This window comes from Ursus americanus, chromosome 9, assembly GCF_024610735.1.
Source record: "Ursus americanus isolate L20-20 chromosome 9, mUrsAme1.1.p, whole genome shotgun sequence".
Lineage (NCBI taxonomy): Eukaryota > Metazoa > Chordata > Mammalia > Carnivora > Ursidae > Ursus > Ursus americanus.
The window spans coordinates 46248104-46269035 of NC_142135.1; the positions used below are offsets into that span (position 1 = coordinate 46248104).

The window sequence follows — 20932 nt, forward strand, 5'->3', positions numbered from 1 at the left end:
CCCATTTCAGAGAAATGCAATAAAATAGACAAAGGGCTTAGAAGCATGAAACAACATTTCCTGAAATTTATACTTAGTCTGATACTGCTGGGCAGTTAAGCGATGAGAATGAAGAGACAAGTAGCTTGGCAGAGCCCATATTGATGGGCTTAAGCCCTCTTAAGAACTTTCAACTTTTCTACAGAACTCAGAGCTTTTCAATCAGTGTATAACAAAAGGGTTAAGGTGTACAGAGATACTAATCTCCTCAGTCCTGGAGCAGCTAAAAGGGATTGAGATGCAGAGAGTCTGATAGGTTATAACTTAGATTGAGAGGAAAATATCTTACTCTATTTACCCTGAATTTCTTTAAATATTACAATTTTCATGTGTTCCATGATGAAGACATTAAGAACTCCTGCTATAGATGAGGGGAGTGAATAAAAGACTTCAAGTAGGGGGGAAACTAATAGATTTGCACTGTAGTAAGTTTAATTAGGGACTGTATGAATAATGGATTAGAAATGATAAAGCCAGAGACAGGGACACTAATTAAGTGGCTACTGGAAATCTAAGTAAAAGATGATTAAATTATGAACTAAAATATGACACTGGATGTAAAGATGAGGAAAGATATTTGAGGGGTATTTAGAAGGGAGACTTTATAGGATTTGGTGGTACTACTACTTTGCTAAACTCAGGAGTGTACATGTCTACAGTAGAATGCAATGAAATGGTGGGTTCTAGTGGCCTACATAATGGCCCAGTGGATGTGGGACTCCTACAGAGTATTAGAGGAAATACATTACTGCTGATTTCTTCAGGAAGCAGGATAGTGAAAAATTAACATTCACGGCCTCTTTCTGCCATGTCAATCATTCCTAGCCCAGAACAAAGATTGAGATACTGAGTTCTAACATTTCCTTTCCACCTCTCCTTGGGAACCAGCTTGTCTACCAAGAAGGATGTTTCTTCCTGCTTCTCCATAATTTTTACTGGGAAGCCCTATCCTATCTCCTATGTGAGGAGACATTTGGTGGTCTAGCACTACCAATGACTCTGTAGGTAATCCAGGTGAATTTTGGGATTCAGGATTAGGACTCTAGTCTGCACATATAAACCACATTCTCCAATTTCTATCAACAGTAAAGGTGCAGAACACCTGGATGGCTTAGATGATTAAGTGTCTGCCTTCTGCTCAAGTCATGATCTTTAGGTCCTGGGATCAAGCCCTGCATCTGGCTCTCTGCTTAGCGGGGACCCTGCTTCTCCCTCTCCCTCTGCCTCTTCTCCTGCTTGTACTCTCTCTGTCTGTCTCTCTCTCTCTCAAATGAACAAATCTTAAAAACAACAACAACAATAAAGGTGCTATTTTGATCTCCCTTCTACTCTATTCTTTTGTCCTTTTCTCATTCGCTTTAGAATTCAGGCAAATAAAAGTAATGCTACCTATTAGGCTACTTTAAATTCCAACAGACGGCTTTCAGGACTAAGGAAAATGGAACTCCACCAATCAAAATAAGATATATTATTGTTTCATGATATTTTGTGCTACTTCATAAGATAATTTCCTCAAGTAAGAACTACTTTAATTTTATTTTGTAAAATATTTTATTTATTTATTTGTCAGAGAAAGAAAGAGAGCACAAGCAGGGGGAATGGCAGTCAGAGGGAGAAGCAGCTCACTGCTGAGCAAGAAGCGCCCCCCACCCCCTGCAGGGACTCTATCCCAGGATCCTGGGAACATGATCTGAGCTGAAGGCAGATGCTTACCCAACTGAGCCACCCAAGCCATCCCTAAGAACTACTTTTAAATGTCTGCAAGATGTTCAAAATATTTGACTGATTTTATCATTAACAAAACAGTTCTTCAGTATGTTTCTAAAATACCTAATGGAATAAAATAATATACAGAAAAACAGTTATATAAAATATAGTTTTTTCACTCAAAACTATGTCCATATAAACCTAGATTAAAACAAAAATTTTGTTCAAATTCATTAGCATTTTTTCTTTCAACATTATTAGTAACGAGCAAAAAAAGATTCATAAGAGAACAAATACTTTTAAGTGTTATACCTTATTTTTTACTTGGAAAATATTTTTATATCAAAATTTTATCCTAAAGCAAAACCAAAAAACAAAGGAAAAGGAAGCATATTTATTCTGGCAAACTGTTCAAAAGTTTAGGCTCTTCTGATTAACACTGTTACCAAGGAGACACCTGGTTATAACCTGTCTCAGCAAGAAGGAGAAATACTGATGTACTGGGAAGTAGATCTTCTGGATAAGAATGTATTCATTACTTCTAAAATGTCTAAAAGACTTATCTATAGTAAAAAATCTAGTTTCCTCGGCTTTTGATTAAGAGAATCATTATCAGAGATAAAAGTCTTTGGACATTCTTTCTGTTTAAAAACAAATAGAAACTTTCAGATAGTTTGTAGCAATGTCACCTTGGAATTGAAATTTTCCTTTTGAGTAAGACAATTTCAATCCATAGCTATCCCTTATTTTTTCAATCATGAATGGTTGAATTGAGATATAATTAAAAACAGTGGTAATTCATTTTTTAATATGAAAAACAATTCTTTATCATTACAAAAGTAGTACACTTGTTTTAATAGTAGGATGAGAAATTCAGATATCAGTAAAATTAAAATAGTTGGTATTCATAATTTTAATCTAAATGACTTGAGGTATAAATTCTGAATCTGGACAAAAATACGTTATCTTCATAAAAATTATAATCTGATAAACTATATTGCCAATGGCCTAATATAAAGAGTAATATATTTCCTTAAACTTAATAATAATTCTACTCTCATTTTTATTTAGATGTTCAAGGTAATGTCTGAAAAGCATGTACATAGATTATAAGTTATTAGCAATTTTCCAAAACTTAACAACCTAAATGAACAACGAAATCACTCAAGTATTTTTAAATACTTCAAAACTAATTATGGCACAGCTTCCTTTACGACTGTATATAGATATTGTATATATAACTTTCCAGATAAAGTATTTAACATTTATGCAATCTCTTATGTTTCCTAAATTCTGTTCTACCTATCCCCAGGTATAGGTATAGAGAATTCATTTTTCCCTTTAGGTATTTACTAAATAGTGTTGGTAAACTGAATCATTTAAGTAATACTGGCCTTTTAATATGATTTATATGGGAACAAATAGAGTGTGACTTGAATACTTAAGAAAAGACATGAACTTTAGTTTAGTTCTTCAGTAACACATTTTATAATTCTAAAAAGAAATAGTATATTTAACAATTTTTGATAAATTAGAAAGTGAAGGCAATGTAATCCACATATGACTGAGATTTCTGTTGGAGCACATTGGTTTTATCATTTTTGTTATTTTTTAATGGACCATCTCAAATATAAACAATTATTCCTAACAGCAATTTAATACACCAGCTAATAACAATATCATCCTGATTGCAAGATTACACATCCTGGATTTTGCTCATGTTTATTATTCTACTTTAATGCTTCCAATTTGTCATCAACTTGATATTTTTTAAGGCACATTTTACTTTCTCTTAAGTGCTTCCCTATGCCATTTTACAGAGATGGTTTCATGTTTCAGATAATAAAGAGTGGAATAGATGGAAACAAAATGAAGTAATATGAAAATGCAAAAATAAAGAACATTGTTCATGTGTGAAGATGATTCTTTCAGTAAAATAACCAGTACATTTCTCATTAAAAAATTTAACGTTTAAAATATATATATATTTTAAAAAAGTAAAATATATTCCAAAAAAGTATATTATATATATAATATATAATATATATATATAATACAAAATAATTAGAATGCAGAAATAAAAAAACCTCTGAAATTAGGGGCACCTGGGTGGCTCATTCGGTTGAGGGATGGACTCTTGAATTTGGCTCAGGTCATTATCTCAGGGTCCTGAGATTGAGCAATGTGTTGGGCTCCACACTCAACAGGGAGTCTGATTCTCTCTCTCTCCCTCTGCCCCTCCCCAACATTTGAGCACTCTCTTTCTCTCTCAAATAAATAAATAAAATCTTAAAAAAAGAGACTCTGAAATTAAATATAGTTTACCCTTGAACAGCAGAGGGATGGGGTGCCACCCCTTAACAAGTCAAAAATCCATGCATAAATCGCACCTGGTTGTGACGGATAATCCTTTTAATGGACTTTGGCATCCATATTCATCAGGGATATCGGTCTGTAATTCTCGTTTTTGTTGGGGTCTTTGTCTGGTTTTGGGATCAAGGTAATGCTGGCCTCATAAAACGCGTTTGCAAGTTTTCCTTCTGCTTCTATTTTTTGAAACAGTTTCAGAAGAATAGGTATTATTTCTTCTTTAAATGTTTGGTAGAATTCCCCTGGGAGACTGTCAGGCCCTGGACTCTTGGTTTTTGGAGGTTTTTGATCACTGCTTCAATTTCGTTACTGGTTATTGGTCTATTCAGATTGTCAATTTCTTCCTGTTTCAGTCTTGGTGGTTTCTAGGTTTCTAGGAAGGCATCCATTTCTTCCAGGTAGCTTAATTTATGGGCATATAGTTGTTGATAATAATTTCTAATAATTGTTTCTATTTCCTTGGTGTTAGTCGTGATCTCTCCCCTTTCATTCATAATTTTATTAATTTGGGTCCTTTCTCTTTTCTTTTGGGTAAGTCTGGCCAGTGGTTTATCGATCTTATTAATTCTTTCAAAGAACCAGCTTCTAATTTCATTGATCTGCTCTACTGTATTTCTGGTTTCTAATTCATTGATCTCTGGGTCTAATCTTTATTATTTCTCTTCTCCTGATTGGTTTAGGCTTTATTTGTTGTTCTTTCTCCAGTCTTTAAGGTATAAAGTTAGCTTGTGTATTTGGGATTTTTCTATTTTTTTGAGTGAGGCTTGGATGGTTATGTATTTCCCCCTTAGGATTGCCTTTGCAATATCCCATAGGGTTTGGACTGATGTGCTTTTGTTCTCATTGGTTTCCGTGAATGTTAAAGTTTTCTTTCATTTTCTGGTTGACCCAAACATTCTTAAGCAGTATGGTCTTTAGCTTCCAGTGTTTGAATTTCTTCCAAATTTTTTCTTATGATTGAGTTCCAGTTTCAAAGCGTTGTGATCTGAGAATATGCAGCAAATAATCTCAATCTTTTGGTATCAGTTGTGACCTGATTTGTAACCCAGTATGTGGTCTCTTCTGGAGAAAGTTCCATGTGTGTTTGAGACAAATGATTATTCTGTTGTTTTAGTGTGGAATGTTCTGTATATATCAATGAAGTCCCTCTGGTCCAGTGTGTCATTTAAAGCTCTTGTTTATTTGTTGATCTTCTGCTTAGATGATCTGTCTATTGCTGAGAGTGGACTGTTGAGGTCTCCTACTATTAAAGTATTATTATCAATATGTTTCTTTATTTTGGTTAACAGTTGGTTTATGTAGTTGGCTGCTCCCATGTTGGGGGCATAGATATTTATAATTGTTAGATCTTCTTGTTGGAAAAGCCCTTTAAGAACATAGCGTCCTTCTGTCCTTCTGTATCTCTTACTACATAACGACCAGGTGGGATTTATTCCTGGGATGCAAGGGTGGTTCAACATTCACAAATCAATCAATGTGATAGAACACATTAATAAGAGAAGAGACAAGAACCATATAATCCTCTCAATTGATGCAGAAAAAGCATTTGACAAAATACAGCATCCCTTCCTGATTAGAACTCTTCAGAGTGTAGGGATAGAGGGAACATTCCTCAAATTGATAAAAACCATCTATGAAAAGCCCACAGTGAATATCATTCTCAAAGAGGAAAAGCCAAGAGCTTTTACCTTAAGATCAGGAACATGACAAGGATGCCCACTCTTGCCACCTTTGTTCAACATAGTACTAGAAGTCCTAGAATCAGTGATCAGACAACAGAAAGAAATAAAAGGTATTCAAGTTGGCAAAGAAGAAGTCAAACTCTCTCTCTTTGCAGATCAAATGTTACTTTATGTGGAAAACCCAAAAGACTCCACCCCCAAATTCCTAGAACTCATACAGCAATTTGGTAATGTGGCAGGATACAAAATCAATGTACAGAAATCATTTGCTTTCCTACGCACTAACAGTGGAGAAAATTAGGGAATCGATTCCATTTAAAATAGCACCAAAAACCATAGATACCTTGGAATACACCTAACCAAAGAGGTAAAGGACCTATACTCTAGAAACTACAGAACCCTTATGAAAGAAATTGAAGACACAAAAAGATGGAAAAACATCCCATGCTCATGGGTTGGAAAAATAAACATTGTTAAAATGTCTGCTGCCCAGAGCAATCTGTACTTTCAATGCCAGCCCAATCAAAATACCAATGGCATTATTCGAAGAGCTGGAACAAACAATCCTAAAATTTGTATGGAACCAGAAAAGACCCCGAATCATCAAGGAAATGTTGAAAAAGAAAAACAAAGCAGGCATCATGTTGCCTGATTTCAAGCTATATTACAAAGCTGTGATCACCAAGACAGCATGGTACTGGCAGGAAAACAGACACATAGATCAATGGAACAGAATAGAGAGACCAGATATGGACCCTCAACTCTATGGTCAACTAATCTTCAACAAAGCAGGAAAGAATATCCAATGGAAAAAAGACTGTCTCTTCAATAAATGGTGCTGGGAAAATTGGACAGCTATATACAGAAGAACGAACTCAACCATTTTCTTATACCATACAAAAAGATAAACTCTTAATGGATGAGAGACCTCAGTGTGAGACAGGAATCCATCAAAATCCTAGAGGAGAATACATGCAATAACCTCTTCGACATCAGCCACAGCAACTTCTTTCAAGACACATTTCCAAAGGCAAGGGAAACAAAAGTGAAAATAAACTTTTGGGACTTCATCAAAATAAAAAGCTTCTGCACAACAAAGGAAACAGTCAACAAATCAAAGAGGTAGCTCACAGAATGGGAGAAGATATTTGTAAATGACATTAGAGATAAAGGGCTGGTATCCAAGTTCTATAAAGAACTTCTCGAACTCAACACCCAAAAAACAAATAATCAAGTCAAAAAATAGGCAGAAGACATGAACGGACACTTCTTCAAAGAAGACATACAAATGGCTAATAGACACATGAAAAAATGTTCAACACCATTAGCCATCAGGGAAATTAAAATCAAAACCACATTGAGATACTACCTTACACCAGTTAGAAGGGCCAAAATTAACAAAGCAGGAAACAAAAAATGTTGGAGAGGATGTGGAGAAAGGGGAATCCTCTTACACTGTTGGTGGGAATGCAAGTTGGCATAGCCACTTTGGAAAACAGTATGGAGGTTCCTCAAAAATTTAAAAATAGAGCTACCCTGTGACAAGCAATTGCACTACTGGGTATTTACCCCAAAGACACGGATGTAGTGATAAAAAGGGGCACATGAACCCCAATGTTCATAGCAGCCATGTCCACAATAGCCAAACTGTGGAAGGAGCCGAGATGCCTTTCAACAGACAAATGGATAAAGAAGATGTGGTCCATATATACAATAGAACATTACTCAGCCATCAGAAAAGATGAATACACACCATTTGCATCGACATGAATGGAACTGGAGGGGATCATGCTAAGTGAAATAAGTCAAGCAGAGAAAGACAATTATCATATGGTTTCACTTATATGTGGAACATAACGAACGGCATGGAGGATATTAGAAGAAAGGGGAAAATGAAGGGGGGAAATCAGAGCGGAGACGAACCATGAGAGACTATGGACTCTAGGAAACAAACTGAGGGTTTCAGAGGGGAGAGGAGTGGGGGGATGGGTTTGCCCAGTGATGGCTATTAAGGAGGGCACATATTGCATGGAGCACTGGGTTATATGCAAACAACGTATCATAGAACACTACATCAAAAACTAATGAAGTACTGTATGGTGATTAACACAACAATAAAAAAATCCATGTATAACTTTTGACTTCCCAAAACTAAACTACTAACACCCAGCAGTCGACTAACATATTTTGTATGTTATATATATTATATACTGTATTCTTATAATAAAGAAAGCTACAGGAAAGAAAATGTTATTAAGAAAATCATAAGGAAGAGAAAACACATTTTCAGTACCATAATGTATTTACTGAAAAAAATCCATGTATAAGTGGACCCACACAATTCAAATCCATGTTGTTCAAGGGTCAACTGTAAAATATTTTATTTTCTTATAAGCTGTGGTAAAACAAGCAAAATATAATCCTTAAGAACATTTCTGTTTAGGAAATGTTTAGGCACACAATGTGTCAGTAGCTTTAAAACATCAGTCTCAAATGAACAAAACATAGAAAGAAATTTTAAGTATGGACAGCACACATACAAAACACAACTAAAGCTTATAATAAGCCATAAATTTTAATTTTAGGTTGCCAGACAGCAAAGAAGATTCTAATACATGCTTGAAAGGAGTACTTTCATGTGTGAAATGCTAATTTACATAAAAGAGTCCACAGTGTATTTGCCTTGCACCAGTTAATGTAATTAGTACAGGAAAAGAAAAACCTAGCCAATATCAAGTGAGAATATTGTAATTTTAATTGCAGTTTGGTATTTACTTTTAAGTGATATTTACCTTGAGGGGGGTTTGTATTTGAATGTCACAGAAACAAAGAAAATTCATCAATCCTATTTCAAATTTGTAACTTTTAAAAAATGGATGTATGAGTTTGAAGTTAAGCAAAATCACAGTTAAGCAGGTAGAGAGTACATATTTAGGAAAACATTAAAAAAACTTGAAATTCAGGATAAGGGGATTCAGTCAATCATACATGGATAATCATGGGAATGTTTCTTTCTTTTTTTTTTTTTTAAAGGTTTTACTTATTTATTTGAGAGAGAGACAGCACATGAGTAGGGGCAGAGGGAGAGGGATAAGCAGACTCCCCTGCTGACCAAGGAGTCCGACGTGGGGCTCAATCCCAGAACCCTGGGATCATGACCTGAGCCAAAGGCAGACACTTAACCAGCTGAGCCACCCAGGCATCCCGGGAATGTTTCTAATAGAGTTTATTTAAAGCAAATTTCTCACCCATGTTCATTTCTATGAATTTTTCCTCTTTTATCCTTTACCTAATGTTTGATATTCTTAGTTTTATTATACAAAAAAAAACTATATTTTTCTTTAATATCCTGTCATGTCATCATTTATTAAATCCTATTCATTTATCCTTCATACTCAATTTCATTTCCTATTTGACTATAATGTTTGGAGGACCAAACACAAGTGGTTGAATGATTATTCTTTTAATACTACTAGAATGCTAGAATTTCAGATGAAGGCTTAAATGCTACAAGCCATGATTCTTCATATACACTTGATCTAGTTTGTACACTGGAAGATAGCACGCCTTTGATCTGAATCAGAAACATAGAAGCAATAATTGTAGATATGAAAAACCCAAAGATACTCCATAAAAGGAAGGAATGATGCTATTAATGGTAACTTGGGAATTAGAGATTTTATTAATTTCAAATCAAAGTGTTTTGAAATATTGTTAATACATTCTAAAAGTAGGACAATTAAATCAGACAGAATATGAAGTGTTAAAGGAGACTATCTATAGATACATTGTTTCTGTAAATAACATACACATATATGTAAATAAGATATATATGCACTTACTTGAGTGTCCTTATCTTTCTGTGAAATATACCCACACTTGTCAAAAACTCATCAAATAAAATGATATAAAAGACACGTATGTATTTACCAAATAGGTCCTTATCTTCAATGATTGCCATCTCAACCTCTTTTCCAGTAACAATAGTGCATGTGAAAGGAACTTGAAGAAGAACACTAATCTCACCAAAAGACTCCTTCTCATTAAGTTTACCCATACAAACAAGTTTTTGAATTTTTTTCTGTAAAAGATACAGATAATTGATGTTCAATGAAACCACTTTCATACAATGGATAAATACTGTTATTATCAGAAATTCACTGTTCAGAAATCATTTTGGTATATGGTATTTAAAATAAATTGCAATTTCGTTCAAGTCAGAGAAAATAGTTATGTACACATGTATTGAAATTACATTAGAACAACAGTAAATTGATGGACAACTTCAGCATATCTAAGGTAATTTAAAGTACTGTCATTTAGTGATCTGCACATTAAATTTTTAATCAAGATGTTTAGGAAACATTGACCTCGTTCCATTTTTCAAGGTCCTAGGATAGCATTTTGTAAATATAGCTTAGCTTTGCATGTTTTCTGAGCTACCATTTATTACCTCAGCCCCAGTTGCAAGGCACATTTGTTGGACTAACAGAGAATAAGAAAATAAGCACAGAAGGCCAGGACCAGAACTGATGGAATTAATGGACACAGATGGAATTCCATCCAGACTTTCAAGAAACATGGAAAGTGAATTTGACTCAGGGCAATTTAGGTCCAAATTAGAAACAGTGGAAAAGGGCCTACAGGTTTTCAGTATGTATGATTCTGGAGAAAAAGTCAAAACTCCAAATTACCTTTTCAGGGAGATCTCAACAGCATCGAAATGGGCATGAGTTGATGAGCAGTAAGATTAAAAAAAAAAAGTGTAGCTCTCAAAGTAGGTTGATGACATGAACTCAGAAGAGGTGAAAGTCTTTACTATATATCCTAGGACCAAAAGCCAATATCTAACTTGAAGAATTGTCACTTATATAAATGGCAAATCTTCACACTGAATATAATTTGTGTGGCAGAATTCAACTAAGTTTACATATTAAATTGAATGCCATTGAAGACTGCCTGACCAATCAAGAAAGAATTAGCTCTAACTTTTCTATCACTGCATTAGTGTTTTACCTGTTCTAGAACTTCATAAAACTGGAATCAAATAGACTGTACTCTTTTGGGTTTGATGTTTTTACCCAGCCTAATGCTTTGAGATTCATCCACATTCTTGTATGCATTAGTCCTCTTTATCAAAGTATGGCATTCCATTGAATGAATATATCACAATGTTTCTATCCATCCAACTGTCAATGGACATTTGGATTACTTACAGTTTTTGGCTTATGAAGATTCATGTGAGTCTTTTTGTAGATGTATAAATTTATTTCTCTTGAGTAAATATCTAAAAATTTCTGGGTCATATGTAAAGTGTATTTTAGCCAATCTGATATTCTTTTTTTTTAAATGATTTTTTATTATATTATGTTACTCACCATACAGTACATCCATCTGATATTCTTAAAGTAGTACCTTGTTGTGGTTTTAATTTACATTTCTCTGAGGGATAGAGATAGTAAGCATCTCTAATATACTTATTGGTCATTCCTATGTCTTACAACTCAATATACAATGTATTTTACATGCCTGTATCTTACAACTCAGTAAAAAGAAAAGAAACAACAAAAAATAGTCATAAAAATTGAACAGAAATTTCAGAAAAGGAGACAAATAAATGTTCAATAGGCTAGATTCAATTATGATTAAAGAGAGTACATAAATTTAAAACTTACCACTTTTTTTGGTTGTAGTTTCATAAGTCCTACAATACTTCTATAAATGTCGCAATATCCAGAATTAATATAAGCTACAAAAGAAATTATCTTTCCACTTTCCACTATCACTGAAAATAAAAAAGATAATTCATTATTTTACACATTCTTCTCTACAAAAAATTATTTTAGATATCACAATAAAAGATGACATATTTAATTCAGGAACTATTAATGGCAATTTTTTGAATGCCTGGCAGTTATAAACAGTACTCAGCAAATGATAAAAAATTACATTTGTTATTTATATCTGTAACCTAATATAGGTAAATATTGACAAGACTTTGGCAGTGAAGGCAATGGTATGCTAGTAAACTGTCAAATGGAGAAGATGAAAATGTGGGGCAAGCCCCAATTTGTAGCATTTGCTGATTTTTATGGTATAAATATTCCCATGGCTAATTTCAAACTGCTAGTGGCTTAACAACCAGCTCACAAAATCCCTGATTATTTAGCTTTGACTCTCTGGGAGCTGTGCCTTGAGCTAGGCCTGGCACTCTACTAAATACAGCAGTGGTTAAAAGCAAGGGCTTTGAGGTCATACTGGCCTGGTTTAAAACTCTACTCTGTCACTTCGTAAGTGACCTCAGATAGATTATAGAACTTCTCTGAGCTTCAAGTTTTTCATCTTTAAAATGGCAAAATTGGGATTTCTTGTCTATACTTGACACATGGTAATTAAGTGTATATAAAGTACTTACCATAAGGTTTGGCACATAATATTACATAATAAATCATATTATTATTATCATTATTATTTTCTCAAATTTGTGAAGCCATCTTAAGGTCAAGATATACTTGAAGGTGAACTGGATAATACTTTTACAACTATCAATGGATTAATAAGCAATGTAAATAAAAAAACATTTGATCTATATGACATTAAATTATCAACATAATGTAATTTAAATAATAAAATCAATTGGATTTATGTAAATTAAAATACTATTTCATTTTTTTTAAAGATTTTATTTATTTGCCAGAGAGAGAGAGCACAAGCAGAGGGAGCGGCAGGCAGAGGGAGAAGCAGGCTCCCCACTAAGCAAGGAGCCTGATGTAGGACTCAATCCCAGGACCCTGGGATCATGACCTGAGCCAAAGGTGGAAGCTTAGCTGACTAAGCCACCCAGGCATCCCTAAAATTACTATTTCAAATTGAATTTCAACTTCATTCATTCTAAAACTTATCAATATTTTTTCTAAAAACCCCAAACATAAAAGTGAAAATAAAAATATAAAAATATATATTTATCTTTCCTGTGATTTTATAAAGTACACAATTAAAAATATTTTCAATTATTCAAAAGCATTTATCTCATAGTATAGAAGAGTATATATCAACAAGAGAAAAAAATATTGATGTTATTGAAAAATAAGCTAGAGAATAGCATAGCTCTTTAAAAATTATGGTTAAAAAAGAACAAAGTGGCAATTGGTAAATATAACTTACCATAAGCAAAAAATGAATGCCAACATACAATGGAAAATACTTTAAAAATAAATCAAGTGACATTTCAATTATTTTGCTGACATGTTTATGAGAATGTGCTATCTCCCTTTCCTCATATAATATTCAGACTCAAAGTTTATAATTAAAAAATTAAAAAGGTTATTCTACTATCACCAATCATTTATTTTGCTTAAATAAAAATTTATGTTAACACTTCTACTGTCTTATATTGTATTTGTTACAGCCAAACATTGATACTATAAATTCATCTTAAGACATCAAAGTAACGTATGTCTGTAAAATTATGTGTAAATTGTATAGACAAGAAATTTTCTCATAGATTGTACTCTGAAAGCAAAGAGTACTTTTCTACCAAAAGGTTATGTGATAGTACAGAAAAGGTTATATGATAATAGAGACTATCATATAACTGTTTTACTTCTTTTAGTCAATCAATAGGTTATAAAGAGAGGCATAGAGCCTCTTGGTAATTGTTATCAGAAAAGGATGCACTTAATAGACACTAAAGAGAACCATTATTTTAAACTTTCAGAGCTGCACTACTATAACTCTTGAAAGTCAAGCCCTATATAGAACATAGAGAAGCGTACATAATATTAAAGAGGATAAGGACCATAGAAATTTTTCTTCATATTGAAAGCAAGGCAACAATGAAAAAGTTGAACCACTGCAGCAAAATCTATCAGGCAGTCTCATTTCACAGATGGGATATTTGCTACCTGAGTAATTGTTTATGGTCTTTATAATAATCATAGCAAATGTTTATCTTAATGAAGACAATATAGAAAAACCATTTTCTTTCTTTTTTTTTTTAATGATTTTTTATTATATTATGTTAGTCACCATACAGTACATCCCCGGTTTCCAATGTAAGGCTCGATGATTCATTAGTTGTGTATAACACCCAGTGCGCCATGCAACACGTGCCCTCCTAACTACCCATCACCGGCCTATCCCATTCCCCCACCCCTCTCCCCTCTGAGGTCCTCAGTTTGTGTCTCATAGTCCATAGTCTCTCATGTTTCATTCCCCCTTCTGATTACCCCCCCTTTCTTTATCCCTTTCTTCCCCTACCGATCATCCTAGTTCTTATGTTCCATAGATGAGAGAAATCATATGATAGTTGTCTTTCTCTGCTTGACTTATTTCACGTAGCATTATCTCCTCCAGTGCCGTCCATGTTGTAGCAAATGTTGAGAACTCGTTCTTTCTGAGAGCTGAGTAATATTCCATTGTATATATGGACCACAACTTCTTAATCCAGTCATCTGTGGAAGGGCATCTCGGCTCCTTCCACGATTTAGCTATTGTGGACATTGCTGCTATGAACATTGGGGTGCATATGGCCCTTCTCTTCACTACGTCTGTATCTTTGGGGTAAACACCCAGTAGTGCAATGGCTGGATCACAGGGTAGCTCAATTTTTAACTTTTTAAGGGACCTCCACACTGTTTTCCAGAGTGGCTTTACCAACTTGCATTCCCACCAACAATGTAGGAGGGATCCCCTTTCTCCACATCCTTTCCAACATTTGTTGTTTCTTGCCTTATCTATTTTTGCCATTCTAACTGGCGTAAGGTGGTATCTCAGTGTGGTTTTGATTTGAATTTCCCTGATGGCTAATGATTTTGAACATTTTTTCATGTGTCTGTTAGCCATTTGTATGTCTTCATTGGAAAAGTGTCTGTTCATATCTTCTGCCCATTTTTTGATTTGTTTATTTGTTTCTCGTGTATTGAGTTTGAGAAGTTCTTTGTAGATCTTGGATACCAGTCCTTTATCTGGAGTGTCATTTGCAAATATCTTCTCCCGTTCCATGGGCTGCCTCTTAGTTTTTCTGACTGTTTCCTTGGCTGTGAAGAAGCTTTTTATCTTGATGACGTCCCATAAGTTCATTTTATCTTTTGTTTCTCTTGCCTTTGGGGATGTGTCATGAAAAAGGTTGCTTTGGCCGATGTCGTAGAGGTTGCTGCCTATGTTCTCCTCTAGAATTTTGATGGATTCCTGTCTCACATCGAGGTCTTTCATCCATTTGGAGTTTATTTTTGTGTATGGTGTGAGAGAGTGGTCAAGTTTCATTCTTTTGCATGCAGCTGTCCAATTTTCCCAACACCATTTATTGAAGAGACTGTCTTTTTCCCACTGGATGTTTTTTCCTGCTTTATCACATATTAGTTGCCCAAAGAGCCAAGGGTCCATTTCTGGGTTCTCTATTCTGTTCCATTGGTCTATGTGTCTGTTTTTGTGCCAGTACCATGCTGTCTTTGTGATCACAGCTTAGAAAAACCATTTTCATGTAGGTAAGTAGTTTGATTTTAATAACATTACAAAAATGTGTATCATCACTTAAGTATGAAAATTTAAATATTACTATTTTTGACTAGGAAAAGAATCATATGCATTATCTATAAAGACTTAACACGCCCCCCATTATGTTTCCTAGTTTTACCCATTTGGCCTCTGATCCTGTTTCCCATTACAAAGAACTCATGTTAGTGATGTCAAGATTAATATTGTCATCTCTATACCTATTCCCCTTGGGTAACATAGAAAATGACAACATAGGAAGATCCAAAGGATTATAACATAATATTAAATGAAAAGATTTAGTCATGAACTATATAGATGAAATTTTATTATTATTTAAAGTTCATATTCATTGATGTTCAGGAATTAAAGTTGATTTATATTTAAAAATTAGGTTTCATGAGAATCCCGTCTGCAGAGAATGGAGGACCTATGTTTATGGTTGCTTAGGACTGACCTTCCTCTACCCAACGTGAGATTCATCCATATGAGTGGATACACTATCCCATAAGAACATGCAGATTAACAAGTTTGGAATTTTACTAGGATTCCAGAGGCACAGAATTGAATCTTAAAAGATAGGAGAAGAAAGAAGAAAATATTCAGAGACACACAGTGCATCTGTAAGTCTTAGGTCATCTAAGATGGTCATCAGTTCAGTGATGGACAGAAAGCAAGGGTTTAAGTAAACCCTTGCTGTAAACACCGGAACTTTCTCCACTGAGACGTAGTAGCATACATCAGCCCTTGTATTGTGCCTTCATTTCTCCTATATACATATCCTGATGCAACTGGTTCTTGCAAATATGAATAAAACTAAAGGATGATACTAATAGCAAACCCCTTTTGAACAAAGTTTTGTTGGTAGTTCTCCCCACTCTTAGGCCCAAAATGATTTACATCTGTGCATGTGAGAAGGAGTTGAAAGGAAGAAACACAAAAAAGAGAGGTTCAACCTAGAATCAAAACTTCAAAGAAAAGAGTAAATAAAACCAAAATCTCTGTAAGTAAACATGCTAATATCAAAGTACAGCAGAGTATTATTTTAAATATTACTTTAAATACCCTTATTGCTTGTTATTACAATTATTTTGCTCATAAGAAATCAGAAAATACACAAGAATACATAAACTACACATATATACATATGTATAAATATATAAAATGTGATATATGTATAACATATATGCTCATAAAATATATATACATAAAGATAACCACAGTTAATATTTTTATTGCATACGCTTCCAGAACATTTGGAAAATTCTAAGATGATATATGTGTACATGTAAAATTACAGGTTTGTATCATAACTTATAATGACTGACCAAAAAAAGCTCCCCTCTTTAAATATAAGTTTGGAAATCACTGTAGTAAATTGTCTTAACTAAAAAAAAGTCAGGTACAAGTTCCATTTGCCATAAATGTAAAAAAAAAAACTCATTAAATTTTAGGAAAATGTAAAAGAAGAAATGAATGATAGGGAGGGTAAAAATCAAGGGTCTACTAGAAAAAAGAATGAAGTGAAAATGCCTTTGTATTTACAAACTAAATTTTAGGATTTTTATCACTAATCTGATTAATATATTTTAATCTGATTATAAATTTAAAGTCTTTTAAGATAATTTCTAATTTTCAAGATTTTGTATTCAAGAACATTAATAAAATCAATTTTCTTTTAAAATGGAAAAAAATTGAGTTTTGAAGCTCCTCATAAAAAATTCAGACATAATTTCTAAAACTGGAAATCATTAGACCATTATGAAAAAAACAAACTTGATTTTATCTTTTTTTTTTTTTTTTTTTTTTTAAAGATTTTATTTATTTATGTGACAGAGAGACAGCCAGCGAGAGAGGGAACACAGCAGGTGAGTGAGAGAGGAAGAAGCAGGCTCCCAGCAGAGGAGCCCGATGTGGGACTCGATCCCGGAATGCCGGGATCACGCCCTGAGCCGAAGGCAGACGCTTTAACGACTGCGCTACCCAGGCGCCCCAAACTTGATTTTATCTTAAGGTAAATATCAGAAGGATTTACAGAAACTAAATATTAGGCATTGTTCTTTTTTATTTCTGTTGTTTATTTAATGCTAGAAAGTAGTCACAAGTCCAATAAAACTATTTTATTCCAATTTTCAGATCAGAGTCATGATAAGAAGGATAATTCCTTAGTGGCTATTGGTATCAGCACTGGGACAGTTAAGGTCTCAGTTTAAATGGAAACTAGTGATTAGAAAGATTGTTAAAGGACATCTTCTTAATAAAGATAAACCTCATTCCATTAGCCTAACAGACCAAAACACAGTTTTGGAGCAGATGTGTATCTGAGGATCTTGTAAGACTGATACAGCTTCAAGCAAGATATGCATTAGCTGAATGGATACCAGTTTTCCTTGTAAAACTACGCTATGGGAAAAAGAATGATATAGAAGAATAGTACTATTGACTGATATTTTTACTTTTTTATTGAGGTATAAGTGGCATACAATATTATGTTAGTTTCAGGTATACAACGTAATGATTCAACATTTGCATATCTTGCAAAATGATCATCACAATAACTTTAGTCACTGTCACACACAAAGTTACAAATTGTTTTCCTTGTGATGAGAACTTTTTAGTATTACTCCCTTAGCAACTTTCAAATATATAATACATTATTAACTATAGTCACCATGCTGTACGTTTAATCCCCATGACTTATTTATTTTATAACAGGAAGTTTGTACTTTCTGACCCTCTTCACCCAATTCACCCATTCCCAAACTCCTGTCTCCTCTGGAAACCACCAATGTATTCTCTGTACCTATGAGTTTTGTTTTGTTTGTTCTTTTGATTCCACATATAAACAAAATCATATGGTATTTCTGTCCTCTAAGTTTGCTTAGTATAATATCAAGGTCCACTCATTTGCAAATGACAACACCACATTCTTTTTTTAATGGCTAGGTAGTAATTCCATTGTATGTATATAAAACATGTCTTCTTTGTCCATTCATCTATCAATGGACACTTGAGTTGTTTCCATATCTTGGCCATTGTAAATAATGTTCCAGTGAACACAGGGGTGCATGTATCTTTTTGAATTAGTGTTTTCATTTCCTTTCGGTAAATACCCAGAATGGAATTGCTGGATCGTATAATAGTTATATTTTTAATTTTTTGAGGAGCCTTCATACTGTTTTCCATAGCGGCTGCACCAATTTACATTCCTACCAACTCCAACTTTGAATTCTCTATACTTTTTATTCTTTCTCAGTAGGTATGATAGATAGATAGATGATAGATAGATAGATAGATAGATAGATAGATAGATAGATGATAGATGATAGATACATTCTACATAGACATATATATGAATATAAAAATCAAAACCAGAGGTTTGAATATATATACACATATACATGTATAGGGAAAGTGTATGTATATGATATTTCATGGAATTCCATATTCCTACCTCACATATACCCCTGTCTTTTTATGATCTTTTAAAAAGACTGTGTTAAAGGACCTGTTATATTATGCTTTGGTTAATATTGCTCCTTTTGTTACTTAGGCTTTAATGAGCTTGGTGTTTTCAGAATTACATATTTGGTTTTGTCTTTTCATTTGAATTTGGAACACTGCTTTGTAATATTAGATTTGATTCCCCTCATGCTTAAGGATTACTTTAGTAAATATACAACATATATTTACCTTGTCTACCAGAAAGAAAATGCTACATATGAATTTGCTATTATTATACTAAATTTTGATCCTCAAATTTTCCAAATATTTCAACCATATCTGGGCTTTAACTAAATATCACTAAATAGCAAGAGTCAGCATAAACTCAAAACTATACAGACTTCCAAATACCTCAAACTCTGGATGTACAGAACATAAAATGATTATACAGGAAACAGTAAATAATACAAAGGTGATTTCTTGAAGGACTTGTATAAAATAGAAACTTTCTTATAAGTTTGGGAGAATTAGATCAACTGATTGTGTGTTATCTTGATTATTAAAAAATCCCTTTTTAAAGTGACGTTTGGTCTTTTCAAGTTTTCTAATTCATGCTTCACTTTCTTTTGATATTTTATATTTTATAGATGTGCATTTTTTCCATCTAGTTTTTTAAATCATTAGAATAGACTTGTTTATAACACTTTATTATCCTTAAATCTTTATTGTGTCTTTACTATACTTCATTTTCTTGCAACAGGGTTTATTTTTTTGTAAGTATTTTTTTTCCAAACAGCATTTCATTTCATAAATAACTACTGTTTCTGTGCAGTTAATGTTTCATAGTTCATTGATCTCTGCACTTATTTTATTATTTTTAAAATTTTATTTATTTAGTCTTGCTTTCTTTTTCCAAACCTCTGGTTTCAAATGCCTAGATCATTCATTTTTTATTTTTTCTTGATTTCTGATTTTTCAACACCACATATTTTTTTTATCTGCAGCTTCAACTACATTTCATGTATTTTGAAGTAAAGTAATTTTGTTATTATATGGTTGAGAGTTTTTCTTAATAGCCTTTAATCAGTGGGGTACAATAATATGTAACTTTCCAAACACTTAGGACTGTCCTTTGCTGTCCTCTTAAAATCAATTCTAAGGTTTGTTTAGTTTTTCTCTTGACTCTATATGAACACTATACACAATATATTTTTGTAAATATTGCTTATGTCTTATATGCTGGGGGAAAGCTGCTCTTGGATATGGAGTTCTACATATATGTAATTGAATTCTTTATTTGTAATGTTCAGTTTCTAGTTGTCACCAATTTTAATCTATTTGGTCTATCAGTTCCTGAGAGGGCTATATATAAATAGTTAACTATAATGATTATGATACTTGTTTCTTCCTATAAGCTTACCAGTTCTTTCTTTATATACTTTGAGGCTCTTTGGTGTGTACATGTTCCTAAGAGTCACACTTTTTCTCTCTCATTCCTATTATCAATATATAATGCCTTATTTGTTTACCACAATATTTTTATTGAATTCTATCTTGCTGTATGTTAAGATTGTTTCATCAGCTTGACACACATACTTTAAAATAAATGCATCATGTCATTTATATTGTTCTGTGGTATAATTTCCTTTTTAAATCACTTCTTCTTTTATGCTCTTCAATATTTTCTAGTGAACTTCCCACTTCTGTATGTGTAGATAAACATTACTTTTAAGACTCCATGGTGTAGAGGTACCATAGTTTAGGGGAATGCAATCATTTTTCTAAAATTAAGCTTTTAAATGGTTCCAAGTTTTGCTAGTTAAAAATATGTTACAATAAATTTCCTTTATGAACATCTACCCATAGGTGCAAAATTCTCTATAAATTAAATTTTTCAGCTAACAGATGAAAAGATGCTCAGTATCACATCATCAGGTAAATACAAATCAAAACTACAATGAGATATAACCTCACACCTGTCAGAATAGCTAAAATTAACAACACAGGAAACAATAGCTCTTGGCAAGGATGTGGAGAAAAGGGAACCCTCTTACATTGTTGGTGGGAATGAAAACTGCTGCAAACATTCTGGAAAACAGTATGGAGATTCCTCAAAGAGTTAAAAACAGAACTACTCTCCAATCCAGCAACTGCACTACTAGGTATTTACCCAAAGGATACAAAAATACTGATTCGAA

General features: G+C 33.3%; 1 protein-coding gene across 2 annotated transcripts in view; it reads right to left on the reverse strand.

Moving 5' to 3' along the window:
• Window positions 1-20932, reverse strand: part of CNBD1 (cyclic nucleotide binding domain containing 1) — a 445210-nt gene that overhangs the window by 97179 nt on the left and 327099 nt on the right. For both annotated transcript variants that reach the window (XM_087864416.1, XM_087864415.1), the window contains exons 10-11: window positions 11474-11583; window positions 9729-9879 (exon numbers count right to left, since the gene is read on the reverse strand). In XM_087864416.1, the coding sequence (XP_087720542.1) occupies window positions 9729-9879; window positions 11474-11583 (261 nt within the window). The remainder of the gene's footprint in view (window positions 1-9728; window positions 9880-11473; window positions 11584-20932) is intronic.